The 23,438-nt window shown below is 49.2% G+C and overlaps 1 protein-coding gene across 1 annotated transcript in view; it reads right to left on the reverse strand.

Annotated features, from left to right (window-relative positions):
• Positions 1–16,903, reverse strand: part of ODAD4 (outer dynein arm docking complex subunit 4) — a 22,965-nt gene extending 6,062 nt beyond the window's left edge. The window contains exons 1-10 of the mRNA XM_077779229.1: positions 16,776–16,903; positions 15,055–15,186; positions 14,691–14,841; positions 13,913–13,974; positions 13,451–13,616; positions 11,896–12,120; positions 11,526–11,733; positions 5,329–5,415; positions 3,091–3,287; positions 480–580 (exon numbers count right to left, since the gene is read on the reverse strand). Coding sequence (XP_077635355.1) covers positions 480–580; positions 3,091–3,287; positions 5,329–5,415; positions 11,526–11,733; positions 11,896–12,120; positions 13,451–13,616; positions 13,913–13,974; positions 14,691–14,841; positions 15,055–15,186; positions 16,776–16,889 — 1,443 coding nt within the window. The 5' untranslated portion in view covers positions 16,890–16,903. The remainder of the gene's footprint in view (positions 1–479; positions 581–3,090; positions 3,288–5,328; positions 5,416–11,525; positions 11,734–11,895; positions 12,121–13,450; positions 13,617–13,912; positions 13,975–14,690; positions 14,842–15,054; positions 15,187–16,775) is intronic.
• Positions 16,904–23,438: the final 6,535 nt, after the last annotated feature.

Raw genomic sequence — 23,438 nt, forward strand, 5'->3', positions numbered from 1 at the left:
CACCTGGGTGGCTCAGTCGGTTAAGCATCTACCCTTGTTTCGGGTCATGATCTCACGGTTCGTGAGTTTGACCCCAGCATCAGGCTCTCAGCTGTCAGCGCAGAGCCTGCTTCAGATCCTCTGTCTCCCTCTCTCTCTGCCCCTGCCCCACTCACACTCTCTCTTAAAAATAAATAAACTTTTGGGGCACCTGGGTGGTTTAGTCGGTTAAGCGTCCGACTTTCACTTAGGTCATGAACTCGTNATTAAAAAAAAAATTAAAAAATAAATAAATAAACTTTAAACAAATAGAAATAAGTATGACAGGTCGCTGAATAAACTGATGGCAGTAGCAAGCATTTGAAAGCCACTAGCCCTCCTAGAACGTGGCCTGACGTTGGTGGGCAATAAACACCTGTGGACTGGCCTGAAGGGCTGAGGGGCTGAGACCCACCCACCCCCTTCCCGCAGCCAGGGCCCAAGGCGGGTGGGCAGCTCACGCTGATGATGGCCTGCTGTGCCTCGTTGTTATGGACCAGCTTCGCTCTCTCTAGGGCCTTCTCAAAGTTGCTCACAGCCGACTCGAAGTCTCTCAGCTTGACTGGAAAGCAGGGAGGGGGCACAGCACAGGTAGATTGTGGCACTGTGTGGTGACACTGCCTGGCTGCTCCCAGGGTCACTGAGGAGCCCCAGGCCTTGGGCAGCATCACTGCCTAGCACCAGCCTTTCCATCACATTCCTGGGCCATCTCGCCACTAAGGACCAGAACCTAGGAGCCTGAGTCTTGGATAGCAGGCCATTCAGAGAAGTCATCAAGGAAAGAAGATCTGGGGTAGGGCCTGTGCACACACACATCATGTGTCTCCTGGGCAGTGGGACAACTCTGTCTTCCCCCAACTTCAGATTTTTCCAGAAGTGGTAATCCGTATTTTAAAAATGTTCATTCAAATTGTACAAAAACCCGCAAAGGCCACGGAAATATCAAAAGGCTGGATGCGACTCGCGGCCCAGCAGCTGGAGTCCAGCCCCCGCACCTGCGGACCGGAACCCAGAGAGGAAGTGGCGCTGTCCGAGCCCCTTAGTGCTGGAGCTGGAACCCGATCCTTGACGGACTGACAGAGTGCCTGAGGTTCTGAGCCTGGAACGCCCAGAGCCCCCGCTCTGGCTGCAGAGCTGCGTGGCCTCTAGAACTCAGCAGCACCCAGGCTGCTGCATCTGAGTTTTCCCCTCCCAGGGAAGCTGAGAGCGGCCCAGCGGCCAGGAAAGTCCTCAAGGGTCGACCCAGGAAAATGTCAGTTCTGAGGGCTACATCGCATTTCCCCTTGAGCTTATACCATGACCTCCTAAGACTAGGAAGGGGTTCTAGGAAAAACTCCACTAATCACACTTTACCCCAGTTTACACCTTCCAGTGGAAGTTTCTATCTATGTCTTTAGGGAAGAATCTCTGATTTTTTTTTTTTATGTTTATTTATTCTTGAGAGAGAGACAGAGACAGAATGCGAGCAGGGAGGGGACAGAGAGAGAAGGAGACAGAATCTGAAGCAGGCTCCAGGCTCTGAGCTGTCAGCACAGAGCCGGATGGCAGGCTCGAACTCACAAACCGTGAGATCATGACCTGAGCTAAAGTCAGACATTTAACAGACCAAGCCACCCAGGCGCCCCAAGAATCTCTGATTTGTAAATGAGGCCCATGAGGCTCTGTGGATCTGCCCCTCATCAACCTCCCCCCTCCAGACCTCCCTGGCCTCCCAGGGGCTCCAGCTGACACTGGTCTCCCTCAGCTTCTTAAATCAGCCAAACTCCTCTCCACCTTCTAAATGCTGTTCCTTTGGCTGGAAAGCTCTGTCCTCAGCTCTTGGAACAGCTGGTACCTTCTCATCCTTAATGTTTCTGCTTAAAAGTGACTTTCCTTGGATATGAAGGTAGGACATGGTTATCAATGGCCAGCCCCACTGTAGGCCCAACTTGGTGCCTAGAAGGTGCCAAGGAACTATTTGCAGTATGAGCGAATGAAGGATGATGCCCTGGATTATAGCACCTGCTGCATTTCCTCCCTTGCTGGGGGTCAGCTGCTCGGCCGGGGCAGGGCACTGGGCTCTGGTCCCAGCTTCATTGCTTCCTAACCTGTGACCTGCATCTATTTCCTTTTCAGCTTTGTGTTATGTGTGTATTTCAAATACACACGAAGTAGATGGAGTAGTACAATGAGCCCTCACTGCTCACCCAGCTTTGACAATGATCAAAGTCACCAATCTTGTTTCATCTACTCCTCCTCACCCCTGCTCCCTTGCTAGTCTATTTTTGACAATTTCATTGAGATGTAACTTTCATTATTATAAAGTGCACATTTGTAAGCATACAGTCCAGCGATTTTTAGTAACTTCATGGAGTTACAACTCAATGGAAGTGTGTAATGCTCCCCACAACTCAGTTTCAGAATACTTCCATCACTCTGTAAAGGCTCCTCGTGTGACCTGGGGCAAGCTGCTGAACCAGGCAGCGCCTCTTCCCCCACCCCACCCCCCACCAACCTCCCTACCCCCCATCTGCAAAAATGAGGAAAATAATGCCTTCCTCATTGGCTCACATGGTGAGTGAGTGTGAGAATGCGTGTGCCCAGAGCACCAGGGCTGGGGGAAGCGGTGCCCCTCTGACAATGGTAGAGTGCTATGCCAGTCTGCAGCAGAGCTCTTCAACAGCAGGGCCTGCTTCCAGGGTGCCCCAAGCTCTGTCTGAGCTTAGCTTAAAGAAGGCACTGAGCACACGCTGGTCAAAACGGAGGGGTTTATCACCCACCCTCAGAGTCAGAATTCATCTGGCCAGGCTAGGGGCGCCTGGGGGGCTCAGTCAGTTGTGCATCTGACATCGGCTCAGGTCGTGCTCTCACAGTTTGTGGGTTCGAGCCCCGCATCGGGCTCTGTGCTGACAGCTTGGAGCCTGGAGCCTGCTTCAGATTCTGTCTCCATCTCTGCCCGTCCCACACACGCTCTTTCTCTCTCTCAAAAATAAATAAACATAAAAAAAATTAATCTAGCCAGGGACACACTGAGGGTATGGCAGCGGGCCCTGAGGGCTGGGAAAGGTAGGGCAGTCGTCTCTGCACCCATACCTTGTGCCTGTGCCACCAGAACACTGGCGTTCAGCTGCCACTCGATGTCCCCTTCTTCCTCAGCGCACTGCTGGGACTTCTCGCCGTACTGCTGGGCCTGCCAGGCCTGGTCCAGCTCTAAGTAGCAGCGGCCGATCTCGTGGAACAGCCAGGTCTTCTCCAGCGCGGTTTTTGCCAGAGGGATCTTCTCCTCCCACCTAGAACATGAAGAACCAGGGTCACTCTTCCCACCCAAACCCTGTACTCAGCCACAGGAGCCCAGGGCTCCTTCCCAGCAACAGAACAGAACTTGTGCTCCAGCTACCAGCTCTTTCAGACATGGGGGTGGAGCCAATAAGCCCTAAGATATTTTCAAACTAACAAAGCTATTTTGATACAAGTAATAGAATCTAATACAATCGGAAATAATGTTTATAAACTTGCATTTCAAATAACATAGGGGTGTCCAGGTGGCTCAGTCGGTTAAGTGTCCCGCTTTGGCTCAGGTCATGATTTCAAGGGCCTACGTCGGGCTCTGTGCTGACAGCTCAGAGCTTAGAGCCTGATTCAGATTCTATGTCTCCCTCTCTCTCTGCCCTTCCCTACCTCGTGCTCTGTCTCTCTCTCTCTCTCTCAAATAGAATAGCCACTTAAAAAAAATTTTTTTAATGTTGTATTTATTTCTGAAAGAGAGACAGCATGAGCAGGGGAGGGTCAGAGAGAGGGAGGGAGACACAGAATCCGAAGCAGGCTCCATGCTCTGAGCTAGGTGTCAGCACAGAGCCTGATGCAGGGCTCAAACCCATGAACCGTGAGATCATGACTTGAGCCGAAGTTGGGCATTCAACTGACTGAGCCACCCAAATGCCCTGAATAACCACTTTTTAAGGGGTGTCTGGGTGGCTCAGTTGGTTGGGTGTCTGACTTCAGCTCAGGTCATGATCTCACAGTTTGTGAGTTCAAGCCCCACGTCCAGCCCTGTGCTGACACCTTGGAGCCTGAAGCCTGTTTCAGATTCTTTGTCTTTCTGCACCTCCCCTGCTGTCTTTCTCTCTCTCTGTCTCTATCTCTCTTTCTCAAACATAAAACATAAAAAATATTTTTAAAAAATCTTTGAAAATAACATAAAAATAACATTGAAGAATCTCATTAAATATACAGAAAACAAAATCAATACAGAGAAAGGATTAGAATAAAAAATATAAGACCTCAATAAAATAAGAGCAAGATCAGATTTAGTCATTGTCTTTGGGGGGTGACACTGAGTAGTTTTTCCGTTACTTTTCCACATTTTCCAAATTAATGATTTTAACAATAAGCACAGATTTACTATAAAACATTCTCTTTCTTTCTTTTATTTTAAAGTAGGCTTCACACCCAGCGCAGAGTCCAATGCAGGGCATGAACTCACAACCATGAGATCATGACCTGAGCTGAGACCAAGAGTCAGACACTTAACCCACTGAGCCACCCAGGAGCCCCTAAGACATTTTCTTATAACAAGATGCAAATGGGTGGGTGAACTCTCAAACCCCTCCATCTTTCGGAACATAGACACCAAGGGCCATTCAGGAAACCAAGTGGAGGACAGGGTCCCAGTGAACGAGTCTATTTCGATACAGCACTGGGCGCCAGAAAGACAGCTGCTCTCAGGGCTAAGCGAGCAGGCCCGTGGAGCCTCCCCATGCAGGCTGGGCGCCAGGCAGGCCAGGCTCTCTCCTGAGCCTCCCTGGGGCCGAGTTGCCCCACTGGAGTTGATCGCCAGCCCGGGCTTGCACATCAAAAGTTCAGCGATTAGGTCACCTGGAGAATTCAGCCTCTCTTCCCAGGGACTCCACGTTGACTGCACAGAGTCACGGAAGAGTCTCAGAAGAGGTTCCCAAGGTCAGGTAGTTCCTGAACTTGGCCAAGGTGAGGACCATCTGGAGTGCTTGTTAAACCCAGCTTCCTGGGCTCCAACCCAGACCTGTAGAATCAGAATTTCCAGTGCAGAGACCCCCAGTAATTCATATACCTGTGCTCCAGGTGATTCTTGTCATTGGGAAACTTCAAGAAGATGCCGATTCCAGTCAATTAATTTAGCAAATGAGCCTCAGAGCTTACAAAGGGCTTGCCCCTGGTCACCTAGCAGAGCCCGGAGCCAAACTGGGGTCTTCTGATGCCTCTTTGCCTGGCATGCTGGCCCCAGGCTGGGAGTCTGGTGTAAAGGTGGGAAATCTTGACCCAAGGATGGGGGAGAGGCAGCCCTTGCTCACTCACGTGTCAATGGCTTGCTGGAATTTCCCAACTCTGGCAAAAACCCTGCCAATGTTGTCAAGGGCTCTTGACTTAGCATCAGGGAGGTCACTGTGGGTGAAAAGGAGGATAAGGTGTTCACTAGAAGTTGGCCATTGAAAACAAGCAAAGACAAGGCCTCTGGCCTCAGGGATGTGGGGTCCATTTGGAGGGATGATATCCAGGAGGCCAAGCTGTGGCACACAGGCCCTCTCGTGCCCTGTGGCCATGAAAGAACACCCTGGAATCTTTCCAGAGAAGAATCACTCAAGAGCTTACCACATGTCCTTTGATGCAGCAATTTCCCTTCCAGGAACTTACCTCCAGAAGATAACATGACCAGAGCATTCGTTAAAGCACTCTTTATAATGGTAAGCATTGGAAACAAGCTGAACCAGTGCCCTCGTGCTAGCAACTTTTGTGTATAAAAAAAATAAACGCCCCTCAGATATTAAGTTAAAAAGTCAGATTATGGGGGCACCCGGGTGACTCAGTTGGTTAAGCATCTGACTCTTGACTTCGGCTCAGGTCATGATCTCACTGTTTGTGAGTTCGAGCCCCAAGTCAGGCTCCATGCTAGTGGCATGGAGCCTGCTTGGGATTCTCTTTTCCTCCCACTCTCTCTCTGCCCCTACCCTGCTTGCTCTCTCTTTCTTGGTCTCAAAATAAATAAATAAACTTATAAAATAAAAAGTCAGATTATAGGAGTATATAGTAGGTTTGTTGCTCTGTTTGTGCCAAAAATAAACATGCAGGCCTAAGGCTCAATGTCGTGCCGCTGGCCTGACGATGGAGGAAGGAACCGTGGATGAGGTGCGCAAAGCACGGGGTACAAGTGTAGAAGGTGGAAAAGGCTAGAAACAGATCCTCCCCAGAGCCTGGGGAGGGAACACAGCCCTGCCAACACATTGGTTCTGGCCCCGTGACAATGGCTTCAGACTCCTAGCCTTCTGATCTCTAGGAGAATGAGCACGTGTTGTTTTAACTCACCAAAAAAGAAGTGAATGGAAATAAAATGGGCATCTTTTTAAAGATTTTCTCTTCTTTTTAATAAGGTTTATTTATTTACTTTGAGAGAGAAAGAGAGCGTGAGCATGCGTGGGAGGGACAGAGAGAGAGGGGGAGAGAGAATCCCAAGCAGGCTCCACACTGTCGCACAGAGCCCGATGTGGGGCTCAGACTCATGAACTGTGAGATCATGACCTGAGCTGAAATCCAGAGTCGGATACTTAACTGACTATCACCCAGGCTCCCCTAAAGATTTTATTTTCAAGCAATCTCTACACCCAATGTGGGGCTTGAACTCAACCCCAAAGTCACAAATTGCATGCTCCATGGACTGGCCCTCATTTTTAGGGCCACCTGGGTGGCTCAGTTGGTTAATTGGCCGACTTCAGATCAGGTCATGATCTCATGGCTCCTGGGTTTAAGCCCCACATCGGGCTCTGTGCTGACAGCTTGGAGCCTGGAGCCTATTTGGATTCTGTGCCTCCCTCTCTCTCTGCCTCTCTCTTGTTCGCTCTGCGTCTCTCTCTCTCTCTCTTTCTCTCTCTCTCTCTCAAAAATAAATAAACATTGAAAAATATTTTAATGGGCATTTTAAAAAGCAGTTGAGAGGATGGAAGTCTAGCTGTTAACAATGATTACCCAGGGGAAATGAGAGTATGAGGAAAACTATTCATTTATCCATATTGTTTAAATTGTTTACAGTATTCCTGTAACAACAGAAAAGAGATTAAGATAGTTCTGTAAAGAAAAACACAATTGTTGCCCTTACATTGGTTCTTTAACATTACCACCATATGAATACTCTAATTCGTTAAAAAATTCCTCCCCAACAAAGAACATAAGAAAACCTTCCTCCAGTGCTCCCCCATCCCCAGCATCTCCTCCCACTCTTTCCCTCCTCCTCACTCCTCAAGGCCCTGCCTTTCAGCGAGCTCCCATGTCCCCCATGAAACTTTGCTCCTCAGACTCATTCTCCCCACTGTGACAGAGCCTGCCTTTCAAACACGCACATCTCATCAGGCCATTCCTCTCCCTGTAGAAACATGCACACAAATGAGCTGAGTCACCCTGTACTGCTGTGCATGAGGACAAAAATGGAACATCCTGTGTGTTTGCCCACAGGGACATAGCTAAAGAAATTACTGTGTGTGTTGAAATTCCTTTCTCTGAAACCATTTAAAGGATGAGACCCTTTCCAAGACACATGCTTTTTAAAAACCATAAAAATGAGTTGCTTTTGTTTTGAGAATCCTAGGTATGTGCTTATGTGTAGAAATACACAGGTAAACGCATTGAAAAGGGGCCAGAAGGCCGCAGGTCAACATGGCCCCAGGGAAGTGAGGGGAGTGTGGTGCTGGGAGCTGGGGGAGGAGGAGGGGACTCCCAAGTTCTGTGCCACAGAGCTCGGGACCAAGTACCAGACTCACTTTAGTACTTGTGTAAAAACACATGGGTCCTTGGCCCTCAGTCCTCCTCAGCCTGGGGTCTAGACTGCCACTCCCCATAGGTCCTGCCCCGCCCCCGGGCGGCTTCCGCACCCCCTTGTCCCCCAGCTTCCACCCCACCTGCTTCTCTCCGGCTGGGGTGCCCTCCTCCCTCTCCCCTCGGCTGACCTGTCCTCATTGAGGCCCCCTCAGCCCCCACCTGCCTTTCCTCGAACCTTCGACCACGTGTGCACCCGCTGCTCTGATGGCACCCCCCCCAGATGGCGCCCTCCCTCCCCCTTCTAAAGAGGGTGCTCTGCTGTGGTGTGATGAATGAATGAAAGAATGAATGTTAATTTATTCACCATACTGTGCAACAAGAAATAACAATAGCAATGGGAAAGCATGCAATCTAGAGTGTCTGAAGGGAGAAATGAGGGCCGGCAGGTTCTGAATGTGGGAGGCACATGTAGGGTGTGGCTGATTAGAATGAGGGAGGACCTGAACTCACAAACGAAACTGGAGGCCCCTTCATGGGTGTTCAAAAGGGCCTAACATTATCAAAAGAACACCTCTGTTTGTTTAGCCACTTGGCGTGCATTTGTCACATGCCCACTACATGGCAGGGCCTGGGATGAGAAAGGGGTATAAGATAGTCCCTTCCAAAGTCCAGAGTCTAACTGAGGAGACAAGATCCATGAGGAGTGTGGAGAGGGAACATTAAAAGGGGGTTTCTATATCACCCAGGGGACACATGGAACTTTGCTGATGGGAGACACACGTTTAAAATTAGAAGGATGCGGGGTGGGTGCTTGAGTTTCTCAGTCAGTTAAGCAGCAGACTCCTGGATTTCAGCTCAGGTCATGATCTCAAAGTTCGTGAGATCAAGCCCCACATTGGGCTCCACAGTGACAGGGACAGTGCATGAAGTCTGCTTTTGATGCTCTGTCTCCCTCCCCAACTGGTGCTCTCTCTCTCAAAACAAATAAACTTAAAAAAATTTTTTTAGTAAATAAAATTTGCAGGATGGGAAGGAGGGAGTTGATAAAGAAAGTGCTGGCGAGAGAGAAGGGAGGAACAGAGCCACACGGTGCTGGCTGAGGCACGAGCTGCCCAGGGGCCTGGAGAGAACTGGGTCAGGTGGGGCCAGCACAAGCCCGGTCAGGAAGGGCAGACCAGGCCGGGCAGAACTGCGAGCTGGAACTTCATCCCGACCCACCACTGGGCTTGTTTTGCACAGAAGGACCAGCGGGGCTCCTGGAAACCCAGGTTGGAAGAATCAGTCTAGAAGTGAGGAGGGTCCGGGCTGAGCTGTGGGAGGGAGACGGAAGCACCTAGGAGACAGGCAGGAGGAGGCCCAGGCAAGGCGTAGGCTGGCTGGGCGTGAGCGTGGAGGGGAGGGAGGACTCTGGGAAGCTGCCTGGGCTCCTTCTTGGGGACCGAGTGGCCAACAGTGCCATCCTCGCAGACAGAGGCCCCTGGAGCAAGAGGTTTGGGAGGAAAAACAGCGGTTCCACTTTGGGCTTGTTAAATTTGGGATTTCCGTGGGACATCCAAGTGACAGTGCGTTCGATTCGGTTGGCTATGCAGGCCCGGGGCTCGGGAGGGAGGTGTGATGAGCATCAAAGATAATAAGTAAGTCTCCGGGGCCAGGGAGATGGCTGGATCCATGGCACTGTAAATACATATCTGATTTAATCCTCGTAATCTCTGAGTTGGTATTATTATGCCTTCATCAGAGATGGGCAAACTGAGGAGATGAGCAACTTAATCAAATCCACACAGCTTCTGAATCAAAATCAGTTGTCTCCAAAGCTGCTGGGTTGCTTTCTACTCCCAGAGTGGCCAGTGTGGGATACTCCCCAGCACAGCAAAGGCCAGTGAGAAATGAATGGGGAACAAATAGCACATGGGGCTCAGGTGAGTGAGGAGAGGGTGGGAGGCAGGAGCCTTCAAGAAATATGGTCTGACCAAGGGATGCCTGGGTGGCTCAGTCAGTTGAGCACCCGACTTCGGCTCAGGTCAAGGTCTCACGGTTTGTGGGCCCCACATCAGGCTCTATGCTGACAGCTCAGAGCCTGGAGCCTGCTTCAGATTCTGTGCCTCCCTCTCTCTCTGCCCCTCTCCCACCTACACTGTGTCTTTCTCTGTCTCTGTCTCTCAAAAATAAATAAATATTAAAGATGAAAGAAAGAAAGAAAGAAAGAAAGAAAGAAAGAAAGAAAGAAAGAAAGAAAGAAAGAAAGAAAGAAGGAAAGAAAGAAAGAAAGAAAGAGGGTTTGACCCAAATGGAGAAGTGACAGGGAGCGCTGTGCAGAAGTGGGTTCACAAGGAGCCTTGAGGGCCAAGCAAAGGCAGGTGGTTTGAACCCGCAGGCAACAAGGGGCCAAGGCTAGTGTGTCAACAGGGGAAGAAGGGTTGGGGGATGAAAGGTAGGTCTCTGGAGGTGATGTGTGGGAGCAGCTGGAGGCAGAGAGAGCCGAGCCCCGAACCTGTGACTGGGAATGGGATGGAGGGAGGTGGGGGAGAGACTCAGACTGTGGGCAAATGGAAACCGAGTAGGGGTAAGTCATGGAGGACTCCACAGGCTACATCCAGGATGCCTGGAGAGTGATGGTATCTTTGAGAGGGGCCCTCAAGTCTTGGGAAGAGCTGATAGTTGGTATTCGTACTATCTTGGATACCCGGCACTATCCTGAGATCTTTACATGGACTTCTGGGTGGCTTCTTCCTTTCCCCCATCAGGAAGGGGGTATTGTTACACCCACTGACAGAGGACACCTGGCTGGGAGAGGGGGAGCGCCTTGCTCAAGGCCCCACTGCTGCGGTGTTGGCTGCAAGGTCCAATTCCAAAGCCCAGGTCAGGCTGACTCCAGAGCCCAGGCTCTTGGTCAGCATATGGAAACCATAGTTTCCAAGGCCCTGCTCCATCTGATCCCTGCCACTTGGCCTGGCTTCCTCTTGGTCACTCCTCCTCTGGCAATACTCTGTGCTCTCCAGCATCAAGCTTCCATCTGCCTCATTCAGGGGCCTCCCACAGACCAAGTGTGATCCCCAATGCCCAGTCCAATGCTCTCGGAATATACTCCTCATAGCACCGGGCCCTGTACTTGTCCTTCACGACACATCCCACGATTACCATTTATTAGCTATGTCACTTTTTGTTTTACGTCTGCAGGGAGATGACCCTTGCATTGGGGCACTGCCGTGTTCCTGATGTTAGCAGCATCTGGCAAGTCTGGGGTTGATGTACACATGTGGAGATGATTTAAGAACAGAAATACCTTTGGGGCACCTGGGGGGGGCTCAGTCGGCTAAGCAACCACTCTTGATTTCGGCTCAGGTCATGATCTTGCAGTTTGTGAGATAGAACCCCGAGTCTAGCTCTGCATGGACAGCATGGAGCCTGCTTGGGACTCTCTCTCTCTCTCCCTCCCTTTCTCTCTTTCTTTCTCTCTCTCTGCCCCTCCCTCACACATGTTCACAAGCTCACTCGAGTGCGCTCTCTCTCTCTCTCTCTCAAAATAAATAAATGAAGAAAAACTTAAATAATGTCCCCTCAGAGCCAAATCTCTGAGCTTTCTGGCATTTTGGGCTACTTCCTTCCTCTTTGTGGCAAAAAAGCTGACAGTCTAGGTCTGCCTCTTAGCCTCAGTCCTGGGAGCTGACCCGTCAGCAGCCCTGGCAAGAGGCCAGGCATGACCCCTGCCCCCCTCATCCACAGCTGCTCAGCCATCCCTGGGCACTCACTATTCCTTGGCGATCTCCAGGTCCTTCCTGTGGTTCTGTAGGGCTGTGACCATCTGCCCTAGCTCAATCTGGGCGTTCCCTATGCAGCTGTACAAGTTTCCAAGCAGCTCATCCTTGTTGGGTACGTCCTCTTTGTTCCATTCCAGCACTTTCTTCAGCACCTTCTCAGCCTTCTGAAGGCTCCCTTCAGCACTGCCGCTGCTCAGCACTAGGAAGGGGAACAGGGAGGTGGGAGCAGCCTTCTCAGGCTGAGGGGAGGACCCGCCTCCCCACAGATACCATCCACAGGCCAGCAAACCACAGTCTCGGGCCACCATGCTACTCTTCCACCACCTGGCGGAGGCCTCGCCCTTCCGAGAAAGCTACTCACACATGTCGATGTCCTCGAGGCTCTTGAGGATGTAATGGGCTGTCTGTGAGGGACGGCGTTTGCGGTCTCGCAGCCATTTCTCTTGCATCAGCTTCCGGTCGCGCTCCCTGGCGTAGATGGGCTTCTGCTGTCTCCAGAAGTTACTGCGGCTGTCCAGGTAGTTGATGCCTGTCATGATGAGGTCCTCCACGGTCAGGCCGTGCTTGATGGTGCCTTTGATCAGGTCTGGGGAGAAGGGTGTGAGGAGAAACCGACTGGAACAGGCGTCTAAGGAAGCCACCTCTTCTTGGCTGGGGATCCTTACTGCTGGGGCCCCTGTGGGGCTCTCTGTTTTGAGTTGAAGAAAGCGAGGGCATGCAGGTGGCAGAGTGGCCCTATGTGGATACAGGTGAGGCCAGAGCCCCCTTTCCAGGTGCTCCCAGGGTGCTGAACTCAGTGCACAGGCCCCTTGAGGCAAGACAGAAGGAGCTGGCAGAAGAGTCAGTTGGTGGATAGCTTTCCGAAAGGACCCCAACCCTCAGGGTTCCCTTATTTCAGGTTATGTCCTCTGGGAAAACTAAGTATGAAGGCACAACCTGGTCCAGCTTGCCAAGGCCAAGTGATTCCCCAGGAGCCAGTGGATCAGTGCGAGCTGGGAGCTGGGGGCGGGGCATGCCCAGGCTCCGCCCACCTGCCTGATAGAAGGTTAGAGCTGGTAGCGAAACTACAGGGCTTCTTGCCGGTAAATTTCAGGCTACCCCTTCCTCCACGGAAGCTCTTCTGGAGGGAAGGAAGCTTTTAGGCCTCTTAGAGACGTGCCAGCAGTGAAGCTGTTTCGGAGACACAGACCTGCAGGGCGTCCTGCAGATGACCCTAGGAAGTCAGTTCTGGAGAAAAGGTATTTGATTCAAGGATGGGCCCTTCTTAGGCTTATCCGCTAATGGCAAGACTCCCACCTTCCCATTTCATTTCGAGGCTCTGCTCTATTTTCTGCCATTGGTAGCCCAGTATGGTGGAAAGAGTGCTGGACCTGAGGTTAGGAGGCTGGCCTCTGGTGTCAACTTTGCCATGAACTTGCTTGTCACCTTGGACAAGTTAGTCCCCATTCAGGATCTCTCTTTCCTTATCTGTAAAAGCAGGGGGATTACACCAGACGAGGTTTTGGAACATTCGAGTACTAGTATCATAGGATTCCCCTCCTAACACGTCCCAGCTAGATTCTTTTGCCTTTTGTACAAAGTGAAGGCTCAGGGGGTACCCCTGTAAGAACCATGGTGGTAAAGGAACCCACATCTCTGGTGTTCCCTCCCAGGGCACCTAGGGCCAAAAGTACTGGTTCTGCAACCGGACGTCCTAAGATTCAAAACCGCTGTTTACCTATGTGCCATCTTAGGTGAGTTACTCAACCTTTCTGCACCTGGGTTTCCTCATCTGCAAATGAGAACGCAGGGAAAACCTGTCCTTAGGAGCACAGCGGCTAATGCTTCGCGACAGGCTGTCTCCAGCTCACGCATTAAGCACCCGTCCCAGATTTCTTCTGCCCCAAGTTCCCTGTTGCAAACAAAGTGTCTGAAACCTTCATCCAAAAGGAGCTTCTCCAGATACTCCTTGTCCACGTGGAGCTCGCCCAGGAGCTGGCGGACAATCTTCTCACTCTTTAACGAGCCCTTCCGCTTGGACTCTGCCTTGGGGTGGTGTACGAGGTGTCTCACGGGATGAGGCTTCTGCTGGGCTTTCATATTCTGGGAAGATGGAGCGACACCCAACAGAGCCTCAACAAGGATCACAAGGTCCCCAGCCATGGTCCCAGAGTCTATGATCCCAGACATCTCTTCCAGGGCCCTCTCTGTGGGCCAGGAACCATGGAGGGTGTCTGGTCTGGGAACAAGACCCCTCTGGGGCTGGGGCAGAACCCCATGGCCGCCCGTGATGGGCAGGAGCTGACTGCCCCCAGCTAAGAGGGCCACTGAGACCTGTGCTGCTCAGGCCCATGTGGGCTTTTCTGGGAGGGATGTGTAATCAGAACCAAGGCCCTCACCTCAGCCTGCTTGCTCAAGAAGGAAAGGTTCCCTTTGTTCTCCAGCTTAATGGAAGAAGGACCTGGGAAGAAAGAAGTCCGGCTCAGGTCTGCTAGGCCCTCGGGCATGTCCTATCCCCTATTTTTATGTAGAAATGGCTGCCTTTGGCAGGGGGTGGTGGAGGTTGTGGCAAAGCTGGCTCTGAGCCAGACCAGCAGGTTAACGGTACGGGGTGTTTAGAAGAAATAACAGCCTCCTAAGAGCTAGGCAGCCCCCACTAGCCCATGGCCAAGGCAGCCAGATTCCCAAACAAAGGCAGACCCTGAGCACAGCAGGAGCTCTCCAACTCCAGGCATTTCCACACTCGCCACCCACAGAGGTAAACTCTTGCTCTCTCCCCTCTTCCCCCTGACATTAAGCTCTCCTCCCGCCTCCCCCTGCTACTAACCTGACAGGTAAGGTCAGTCTGTGGATGTGGTGAGAGAGGAAGCCAGGGCCTAGGGAAGGCTCCGCTCAGAACCCCATTCTACCCTATGAAACCAGGCCAAAGACAGGCCTAATATGAGTAGCCTTCTCATCTGGCTTAGAGCAGAACCAGAAGTTACAGAGCTGAGCACAGTGGCTCAGGAGCTCGTCCTCTGGGTAGACAGTTCCTAATCTTCAACAAAATCAGCAGCAAAGAAATCTAAGCGTAGGACTCCCTGCAGGCCTGGTGGTGGCTGCTCTCTCACTGTACCTCCAAGCCTAAGGATTCTAACAGGCTCCCTGGACGACGGCCTAGGTCCAACGGTCACTCACTTCCCACTGAGTTGTTGATGGCTTCCTGGGCTTTCTGAATTCCAACTTTGAATTCTCGGTCAGGCCGCAGCTTGTAGCCTCGATGATAGAACACCAGGGCAAACTCAAAGTCTCCCATGGTGTACAGGGTCTCAGCCTTTTGTAAAATCCCCTGAAATGAGAGAAGTCAAATCAAGGTGGACAGACAAGGCCTTATGGGACTTAGGTGTGGTGGAACAGAGGGTCCTGGGTTGACGATCGAGGGGTCAGGGTAATACAGGATACAGGGATACATGGGCAGGTAAGTGACCCAAGGCAAGAAAATGGCATCAAACCCTAGGCAGTCTGGTTAGCCTGAGTCCTCCCACCCATACATAGCAGTCACCTTGCAGAAAGTTGGGTCACCCTGGAGTGAAGCCTCAGCATCCTTCAGAGATTTCTCCAACTCTCCCATCCTCAGGAAGCACTTGGACCGGGCCACCAGGCAGTTCTTATCTCCATTCTGAAGGTGAAGAGCCTAAGAAATGAACCATCCAGGTCGGCAGGCACCAGGCAGCACGAGGTAGAAGTGGGACTGGAAAGGGGCTCCCAAGCCCTCCTGCCAGGACTCGCAGGGGACCCCTCAGGCCAGCACACAAGTCTCTGGATCTGATCAGACCCAGAAGCAGCACAACACTGGTCTTCGTTCTGCCACCTCGATTGTCTGCACATAGCTCCTCTGGAACATGGTCAGATCACGAGCTATTGTGGAAGCGACTGGCTGAGATGTACGGAGATACCACTCTGTGGATATCCTGAATTTCCCCAAATGTCTCGGATTCCTCCGGTCCACTCAGGTGATAGAAGCTTAGGAGTTTAACGCATATCAAATTCACCCACAAACCTCAAAAGGCTGCACGACACTCAAAAATATATTTGTGAGGCTAAGGGTTCTGAAGGCTAATGAAATGAATTTTAGGACATCTGCTACTTGAGGCATCCATTCCCCTAGCTCTCTCTTCTTTAGTAGCTTATTGAGAATGAATCACTATTACAGGAGATCAAGATGAAAATGCTAGCAAAACCGAAACTATGATTTGGGTGGTATCCTCTCTTCTGTTTGAAATCCTCATTGGTGCTTTGATGTCCTGTTCTTCCTGAGGCATCAGACTGTACTCACAGCTTTCTAAGGCCTTTCTACTTTTGCAGGAAGAGGAAGTAGCTACTGGCTTTTATGAAAGAAGGTTACTTCTCACCCAAAGCTATTTTCCCGCAGTGTGTTCTTTTCTCTCCGCCTGAGCTTCTCTAGGATGGAATGTGATCCAGAAAGAGGAGACTGGGTAGGGGCAGACCTCCTGAATTCAACCGTTGACCCATCAGGCCAACCAGTTCTGGTTTTAGAGTGGCTGGTGATCCAAAAGGACAAAGGACTTTGGGTAGCAGACGAGAAGCTTGACTTTAGGGGGAGTCTTGGGACTGGTTAGAGGGCTATCCTACCACTCCCTCCGGAATAAGGATTGGTTGTAAAAGAAATTGTGGTAAGAACATCTAACAGCTTACTTGTGAGGTGGTTAGTATCTAGTACTGGCATCTGACTATCTGAGTTTGAATCTTTCTTTTGCCAGTTCAGTGATCTTGGGCATGTAATCAACTTCTCTAACAGTTCCTCGTCCATAAAATAGAGTAATAACAGAACCTCTCTCATAGGGTCCTAGGGTGCTTAGCACCGTAGGGTGGGGTGGATCAATTCATACTAAGGTTATGTATGATGTTAGTTACACACTGACCATCTTCTGTGAGCAACTGTGTGTCAGAGATTTCACCACTTATACATGCAGCTTCCAAGAGTAATTAAGGCTGCTCTGTGGAAAGAGGCCAGTGAGTCACAAAACATTTAGTAAAAAGTATTAGTCACTGTTAATGCAGAGAATGGTTATTAACCGTCAAGCAGAAGGCAAGTGAGAATTGGTAGAAAATGGCCAAGCACCGCCAGTAGTGACAGTAGAGCGTCAATTAGGCACAGGGAATAATAGAAACAATAGGGTCCTTCAGGCACCACGGAGCCCTCCGCGTTATCAGGAATTAGAAGTGGTGATGGGTGATTGGTACGTTCAGAGCGCGACTCACGTTGCTGAAGCTCTGGGCGGCCTTCGAGAACTCCCCGCACAGATACAACCGCTCGCCCTCCGCCATGTAAGAGGGAAAGGTGCTTCGCAAGGTGTCAGTTTCTGGGTCCGACATGGTGACCGGACGCGGTGACGCTGAAGCAGAAAAAGGGAGGCAAAGAAGCCTGAGAACCTCTGCTTGGCGTGTGGAAGCCCCGTCTCTTAGCAACCGGGAGACATAGAGGTGCTTCCGGCCCCTCCCCTCGCTCCTTAGGGGCTGGAGTCCCCGGGACAACCACCTCCGGCGTGGGCATGCGCCGGCCCTGCGGCGCACTGGGCGAGGGCGTGAACTGCGCGTGTCTGGTGACTGCAAGGTGTTTGCAAAGCGGCTGCGGTGGGCGGTGTATACTTTTGCGTGCTCCGTTGGTACTTTCCCAAGTTGCATCGTGTCCAAAATTTACAGCCAGCAAAGTGGGAAGAGGATTGGAGGCAGCATTCCAAATAGGGAAAGGCATACATGGCAAAAATGTGTGCAGCGTGTACCGCCCTATGCAGGATGTGAGGATTTGCAAAAGACAATGTGGCAGATACTGTTGGGTTGAACTTTAGTTTCACACATTTATTTAGCACCTGGTAAGGGTAGGCTCTCTGATCGAAGCCTTTTCTGACTTCTTTCCCCATTGCCTCACTCTCTCAACAAGGTAGACTAGGTTATTTCAGGTTGCAACAAACAACCTGCCTTTGCGACATTAGTTTTTTTTTTTTTTAAGTTGATTTTGAGAGAGAGAGAGAGTGCTCGCGGGCAGAGAGGGAGGGGGAGAGAAAGAATCCCAAGTAGGCTCTGCACTGCCAGCACAGAGCCCTATGACGCTGGGCTCCATCTCACAACCATGAGATCATGACCTGAGCTAAAACCAAGAGTCCAGGACTTAACCGACGAAGCCATTCAGGCACCCCTGCGACGTTACTTTTTAAACGTCAACTTCCAGGGGCCCCTGAGGCTCAGTCGGTTGAGTGTCTGACTCAGGTTCAACTCAGGTTGTCATCTCACTGTTCTTGGGTTCCAGCCCTGGGTCCGGCTCCATGCTGGCAGTGCGGAGCCTACTTGGGATTCTCTCTGTCTCTCTCCCTCTCTCTCTGCCTCTCCCCAACTTGCACTGTCTTGGTCTCTCTCAAAAAGAAATAAATAAACTTTTTTTTTAATATTTTTATTTATTTCTAGGAGAGAGAGAGAGACAGCGTGAGCAGGGGAGGGTCAGAGAGAGAGGGAGACACAGAATCTGAAACAGGCTCCAGGCTCTGAGCTGGCAGTCAGCACAGAGCCCAACGCAGGGCTCGAACCCACGAACCGCGAGATCATGACCTAAGCGAAAGTCAGACACTCAACCAACTAAGCCACCCAGGCGCCCCAATAAACTTTTAACAAAATATAAAAAAATTAAATAAACATCAACTTCCAGAGCCAACGAGATTGTGACCTCCATTAAGGCAAGGACCTTGTCATAATCTTGTATTTCCAGATATCAACTCTCTGGCACATAGGTGGGGGCTAAATAAATCATAGTTAAAGTTTAAACAGTAAAAACATGGCCTTAATACACACATGTACACAAAAATGGATACATGGAAAACTAGGGATATCTGAGTAAGATCACTGAATCATATCTATTTTGTGTTATTGATTGTACTCAAGTTTTTCAAAGTGTTACCATTGGGGGATAATGGGTAGAGGGTACATGGAATCTTTTTATTATTTCTTATTACAACTGCCTATGAATTTACAATTATCTCAAAATAAAAGTGTAATTAAGAATGTCTTTAAGAGGCTCCTGAGTGGCTAGGTAGGTTAAGCGTCTGACTTGGGCTCAGGTCATGATCTCACAGTTTGTGAGTTCAAGCTCGGTATCCAGCTCTGTGCTGACAGCTCAGAGCCTGGAGTCTGCTTCAGAGTCTGTGTCTCCCTCTCTCTTTGCCCTTCCCCTGCTCACACTCTGTCTCTGTCTCTCTCAAAAATAAATAAGGATTAAAAAATTAAAAAAAGAATGTCTTTAATAGCAAGATAAAAAATAATATATTTCCAGGGTACCTGGATGGCTCAGTTGGTTAAGCATCAGACTCTTGATTTCAGCTCAGGTCATGATCTCATGGTCTGTGGAATTGAGCCCCGCATCTGGCTTGGAATTCTCTCCCTCTCTCTTGGCCCATCCTCTGCTGGCGTGCACACTCTCTCAAAATAAATAAATAAATTTAAAATATTTAAAAAGTAATAAACATTAAAAAAACCCCACAATCAGAGATGGTGCTGGGCTACCTGACATACTGGCGGATTCAATTCAGGTGGAGAGTTGGAGTCACAGGCCCCGCTATGCTGGAGTGGTGCTCCGCAGGTGTTCACAGAGAACCTGAGTGCATGATGGTGGCCTTGCATGGGTGACTAACGGCCATTGGCCGAGGAAGTCGTGGCGACTTCAAGGATATCACCCCTGACAAACTTCTCTTGGCCGTCAAGACCACAGTTTTCCTGGCCATCAAGCTAAGCCCAGCCCAGCTGGGGGACATCTGCACAGGAAATGTGCTTCAGCTCAAGGCCAGAGCATTCATGGCCCAAATCACTCTGTTTATAAGTGACACCCCAGAGACTGACTTTGTCTACTGTCAACAGACAGTGTTCATCTGGGCTCCAGGCTAACATAGCTGGTAGCATCACAAATGGGTCTTAGGATATTGGCATGGCTTGTGGGTAAACATCTCTTTCTGCCAGAGCTTATCAACCAACTTCTAACAATAAAACTAATTTTCATCTCCAAAAACAAAAAAACAACAAACCCACAATCAGGTACTACTACACACCTGTAGAATGGTTAAAATAAAGACTGGCTTTATTAGATGTTGGCAAGGATGTTGAGCAATTGTACTCTTAAGTGCCGCTGGTAGGAATGTAAAATGGCATGATCACTTTGTGAAACAGTCTGGCAGCTTCTTAAAATGTTAACCATATGCTTACCCTATGACTCAGCCATTCCTCAATTCTTGGGACTTTATCTAAGGGAATTCAAAGCTGTACACAAACATTTATAGCAGCTTTATTTGGATAGCCCCAAACTAGAAACACATCCATCGGCAGGTAAAAGGATCAAAAAACGATAGTTTAACCACATAATGGGATACTACTCAGCAATAAAAAGGAAAGAACTGGTGATACATACATAATATGGATACATGTCAAAATAACAATGCTGAGTGAAAGAATGCAGATGAAAAAGATTATATGAGTCCATTTATATAAAATTCTAGAAAATTCAGGGGCACCTGCGTGGCTTCATCGGTTAAGCCTTTAACTCTTGATTTTGCCTCAGGTCATGATCTCACAGTTGTGAGATGGAGCTCAGCGTGGATCCTGCTTGAGATTCTCTTTCTTTCCCCCTCTACCACTGTCCCACTCAAATGCACTTGTGTACGCACCCTCTCTACCTCTCTCTCTCTCTTAAAAAAATTCTAGAAAATACATACTTAATGTACATTGCCCAAAAGAAAATTGTGCCTCCTAGGAATATGGATGTAAGGGGGCGGGGGGTGCCTGGGTGGCTCAGTCAGTTCTGTGGCTGACTTCAGCTCAGGTCATGATCTCACGGTTGGTGAGTTCGAGTCCCACGTCAGGCTCTGTGCTGACGGCTCAGAGCCTGGAGCCTGCTTTGGATTCTGTGTCTCTCTCTCTACTCTCGCTCTCTCTCTTTCTCAAAAATGAATAAACATTTAAAAAAAAATTTTTAAAGAGAAAAGAAAAGCTTTAAAAAAAAAGAATATGGACATAGGACAGGGATAGAAGACAAAGGAGCACAAGTAGCTTTTGGGGGGCGGGGGTGAAGGATATGTGCATTGTCTTCATTGTGGCAATGTTTTCATGGTGTATACCTGTGTTAAAACTCACCTAGTTGTGTGCTTTAAATATGTACAGTTTATTGTACACCAATTACATATCAATAAAGCCATTAATTAAAAAAACCACAGTTAAATAGCAATAATAATGAGCCCTTTGGGCAGATTACAAAGCACATTGTGATTTTTTTTAATGCTTATTTTTTGAGATAGAGAGAAACAGAGCAGGGAGAGAGGGAGACACAGAATCCAAAGCAGGCCCTGGGCTCTGAGCTGCCAGCACAGAACCTGATATGGGGCTCGAACCCATGAACCGTGAGATCATGACCTGAGCTGAAGTTGGAGGCTTAATCGACTCAGCCACCCAGGCATTCCAAGCACGTTGTGATCTTGACAGCACCCAGATGAAGGATGGAGCCAGGCCCTATTTTCCTGGTTCACGGATGGAACAATAAGGCTGAGAGAGGTGACAGGGTTTGCTAGAAGCCACAGCACCAGCAAATAGGTTGATCTGGGCTGGGGCCCATGCCTTAGGTTGGATCAATTAGGGTAAAAAGCACTGGAATTAGTTCCTAACATGTCCCAGCCATTTATTAGCTGGGCTTCTGTTACCTCTTTATATCTCCTTTTTCTCCCTTTACATCTCCTTCTGTTATGAAATATAACACAAGTACAAAAACATACATAAAATATACTCATACAGTTTACTAGATAATTATAAAACGAACACACATGTAATCATCACACAAGTAAGTCAAGATACATTGTCAACAGGGGGCACCTGTGAGGCCTCTCCTTAATCACAATCTCATCCCTGAACTAGCCCCTCCCCAGATAACCACCACCTTCCTGGTTACTGCCCTGCTCTGAGTCCACATGGGCTCCCTCCAGGATTACTGCAATATCCTTTTTTTTTTTTTCTGTAACGTTTATTCAGTTTTGAGAGACAGAGAAAGACAGAGCATGAGTGGGGGAAGGGCAGAGAGAGAGGGAGACACAGAATCCGAAGCAGGCTCCAGGCTCTGAGCTGTCAGCATAGAGCCTGACCTGGGGCTCAAACTCAACGGACCACCGAGAGATCATGACCTGAGACAAAGTCAGTTGCCCAACCAACTGAGCCACCCAGGCGCCCCTACTGCAATATCCTTTTTTTTTTAAATTTTATTTTAATGTTTTATTTATTTCTGAGAGAGAGAGAGACAGCATGAGCAGGGGAGGGTCACAGAGAGAGGGAGACACAGAATCTGAAACAGGCTCCAGGCTCTGAGCTGGCAGTCAGCACAGAGCGCGACGCGGGACTCGAACCCATGAACCGTGAGATCATGACCTGAGCTGAAGTCGGATGCTTAACCCACTGTGCCACGCAGGTGCCCCTACAATATCCTTTTAACTAGATTTTTTTTTTTTTACTTTTACCCCTTCCTTCTCAGCATACCAGTTAGAATATTCCATTAAGGGGCACCTGGCTGGCTCAGTGGGTAGAGTATGTGACTCTTGATGTTGGGGTCATGAGTCCAAACTCCATGTTGGGCATAAAGCTTACTTTAAAAAAAAAAAAAGGATGTAAAAATACAAAATTATCCTATTAAAGAAAAAATATATATTTCTTTTATTTTTTAAAAATATTTATCTTATTTTTGAGAGAGAGAGACAGTATAAGTAGGGGAGGGGTAGAGAGAGAGAGAGAGAGGGAGACAGAATCCAAAGCAGGAGCTAGGCTCTGAGCTGCCTAGTGCAGAGCCCAACATGGGGCTCGAACCCATGAACCGTGAGATCATGGCCTGAGCTGAAGTTGAATGCTTAACCGACTGAGCCACCCAAGCACCCCTGTTTATATATTTAAAAGGAATATATATATATATATATATATTCCTTTTAAAATGCAAGTCAGATCCTGTCACTCCCCTACCATGGGCCCCCATTTCATTCTGAATTATGGCTACTCTCTCCATCACTCCCTATGCCATGTGGTCTCTTTACAGTTCCTTGAACAGGAAAATAGCAGACATGCTGCTTCGTAGGGCTCTGGGTATTGTCTCAGCACCAAATGGCTTGAAATTGATTTGCAACGCTCCCTCCTAGCCACTTAACTGACCCCTTCCCCTCCTTCATGTATTTGTTCAAATTTCTCCTTTGTAATGAGGCTTCCCCCTTCTACCCTATTTAAAACTGCAACCTACTTGCCCTTGTTCATTTCCATTTCCTCTGATGAAATGTGAGCTACACAAGGCTGAGCATCTTTGCTTATTTCATTCATTGGTGCTCCAGTGCCTAGAATAGTACCTGGTACACTGCAGGTATTCAGTAAATATGTATTGAATAAAAGAACTAGGATCCGGGGCGCCTGGGTGGCTTAGTCGGTTAAGCGTCCGACTTTCGCTTAGGTCATGAACTCGCGGTTCGTGGGTTCGAGCCCCGTGTCAGGCTCTGTGCTGACTGCCAGCTCGGAGCCTGGAGCCTGTTTCAGAGTCTGTGTCTCCCTCTCTCTCTGACCCTCCCCTGCTCACGCTGTCTCTCTCTCTCTCCTAGAAATAAAAAAAAAAAGAACTAGGATCCAATTTTTGGTGATAATCATTTCCTTTCGAGTCTTGGTTGCTTCCCACCTTTGTGTATCCGTTCCAAATAATATAATTTAGGTTTGTCTCTTTGAACTCTATGTAAATGGAATCATACTCTATATACACTGTTTCTGTTCCACTTTCTTTTGCTCAACGTTATGTTTTTGAGATCCGTTCATGTTGTTGCGGGTGGCTGCAATTCATTCATTTTCCCTTGCTGTCAAGTTTTTCCTTGTATGAGTGGCCAACCA

Source organism: Crocuta crocuta, unplaced genomic scaffold, assembly GCF_008692635.1.
Source record: "Crocuta crocuta isolate KB4526 unplaced genomic scaffold, BGI_CrCroc_1.0 scaffold68, whole genome shotgun sequence".
Lineage (NCBI taxonomy): Eukaryota > Metazoa > Chordata > Mammalia > Carnivora > Hyaenidae > Crocuta > Crocuta crocuta.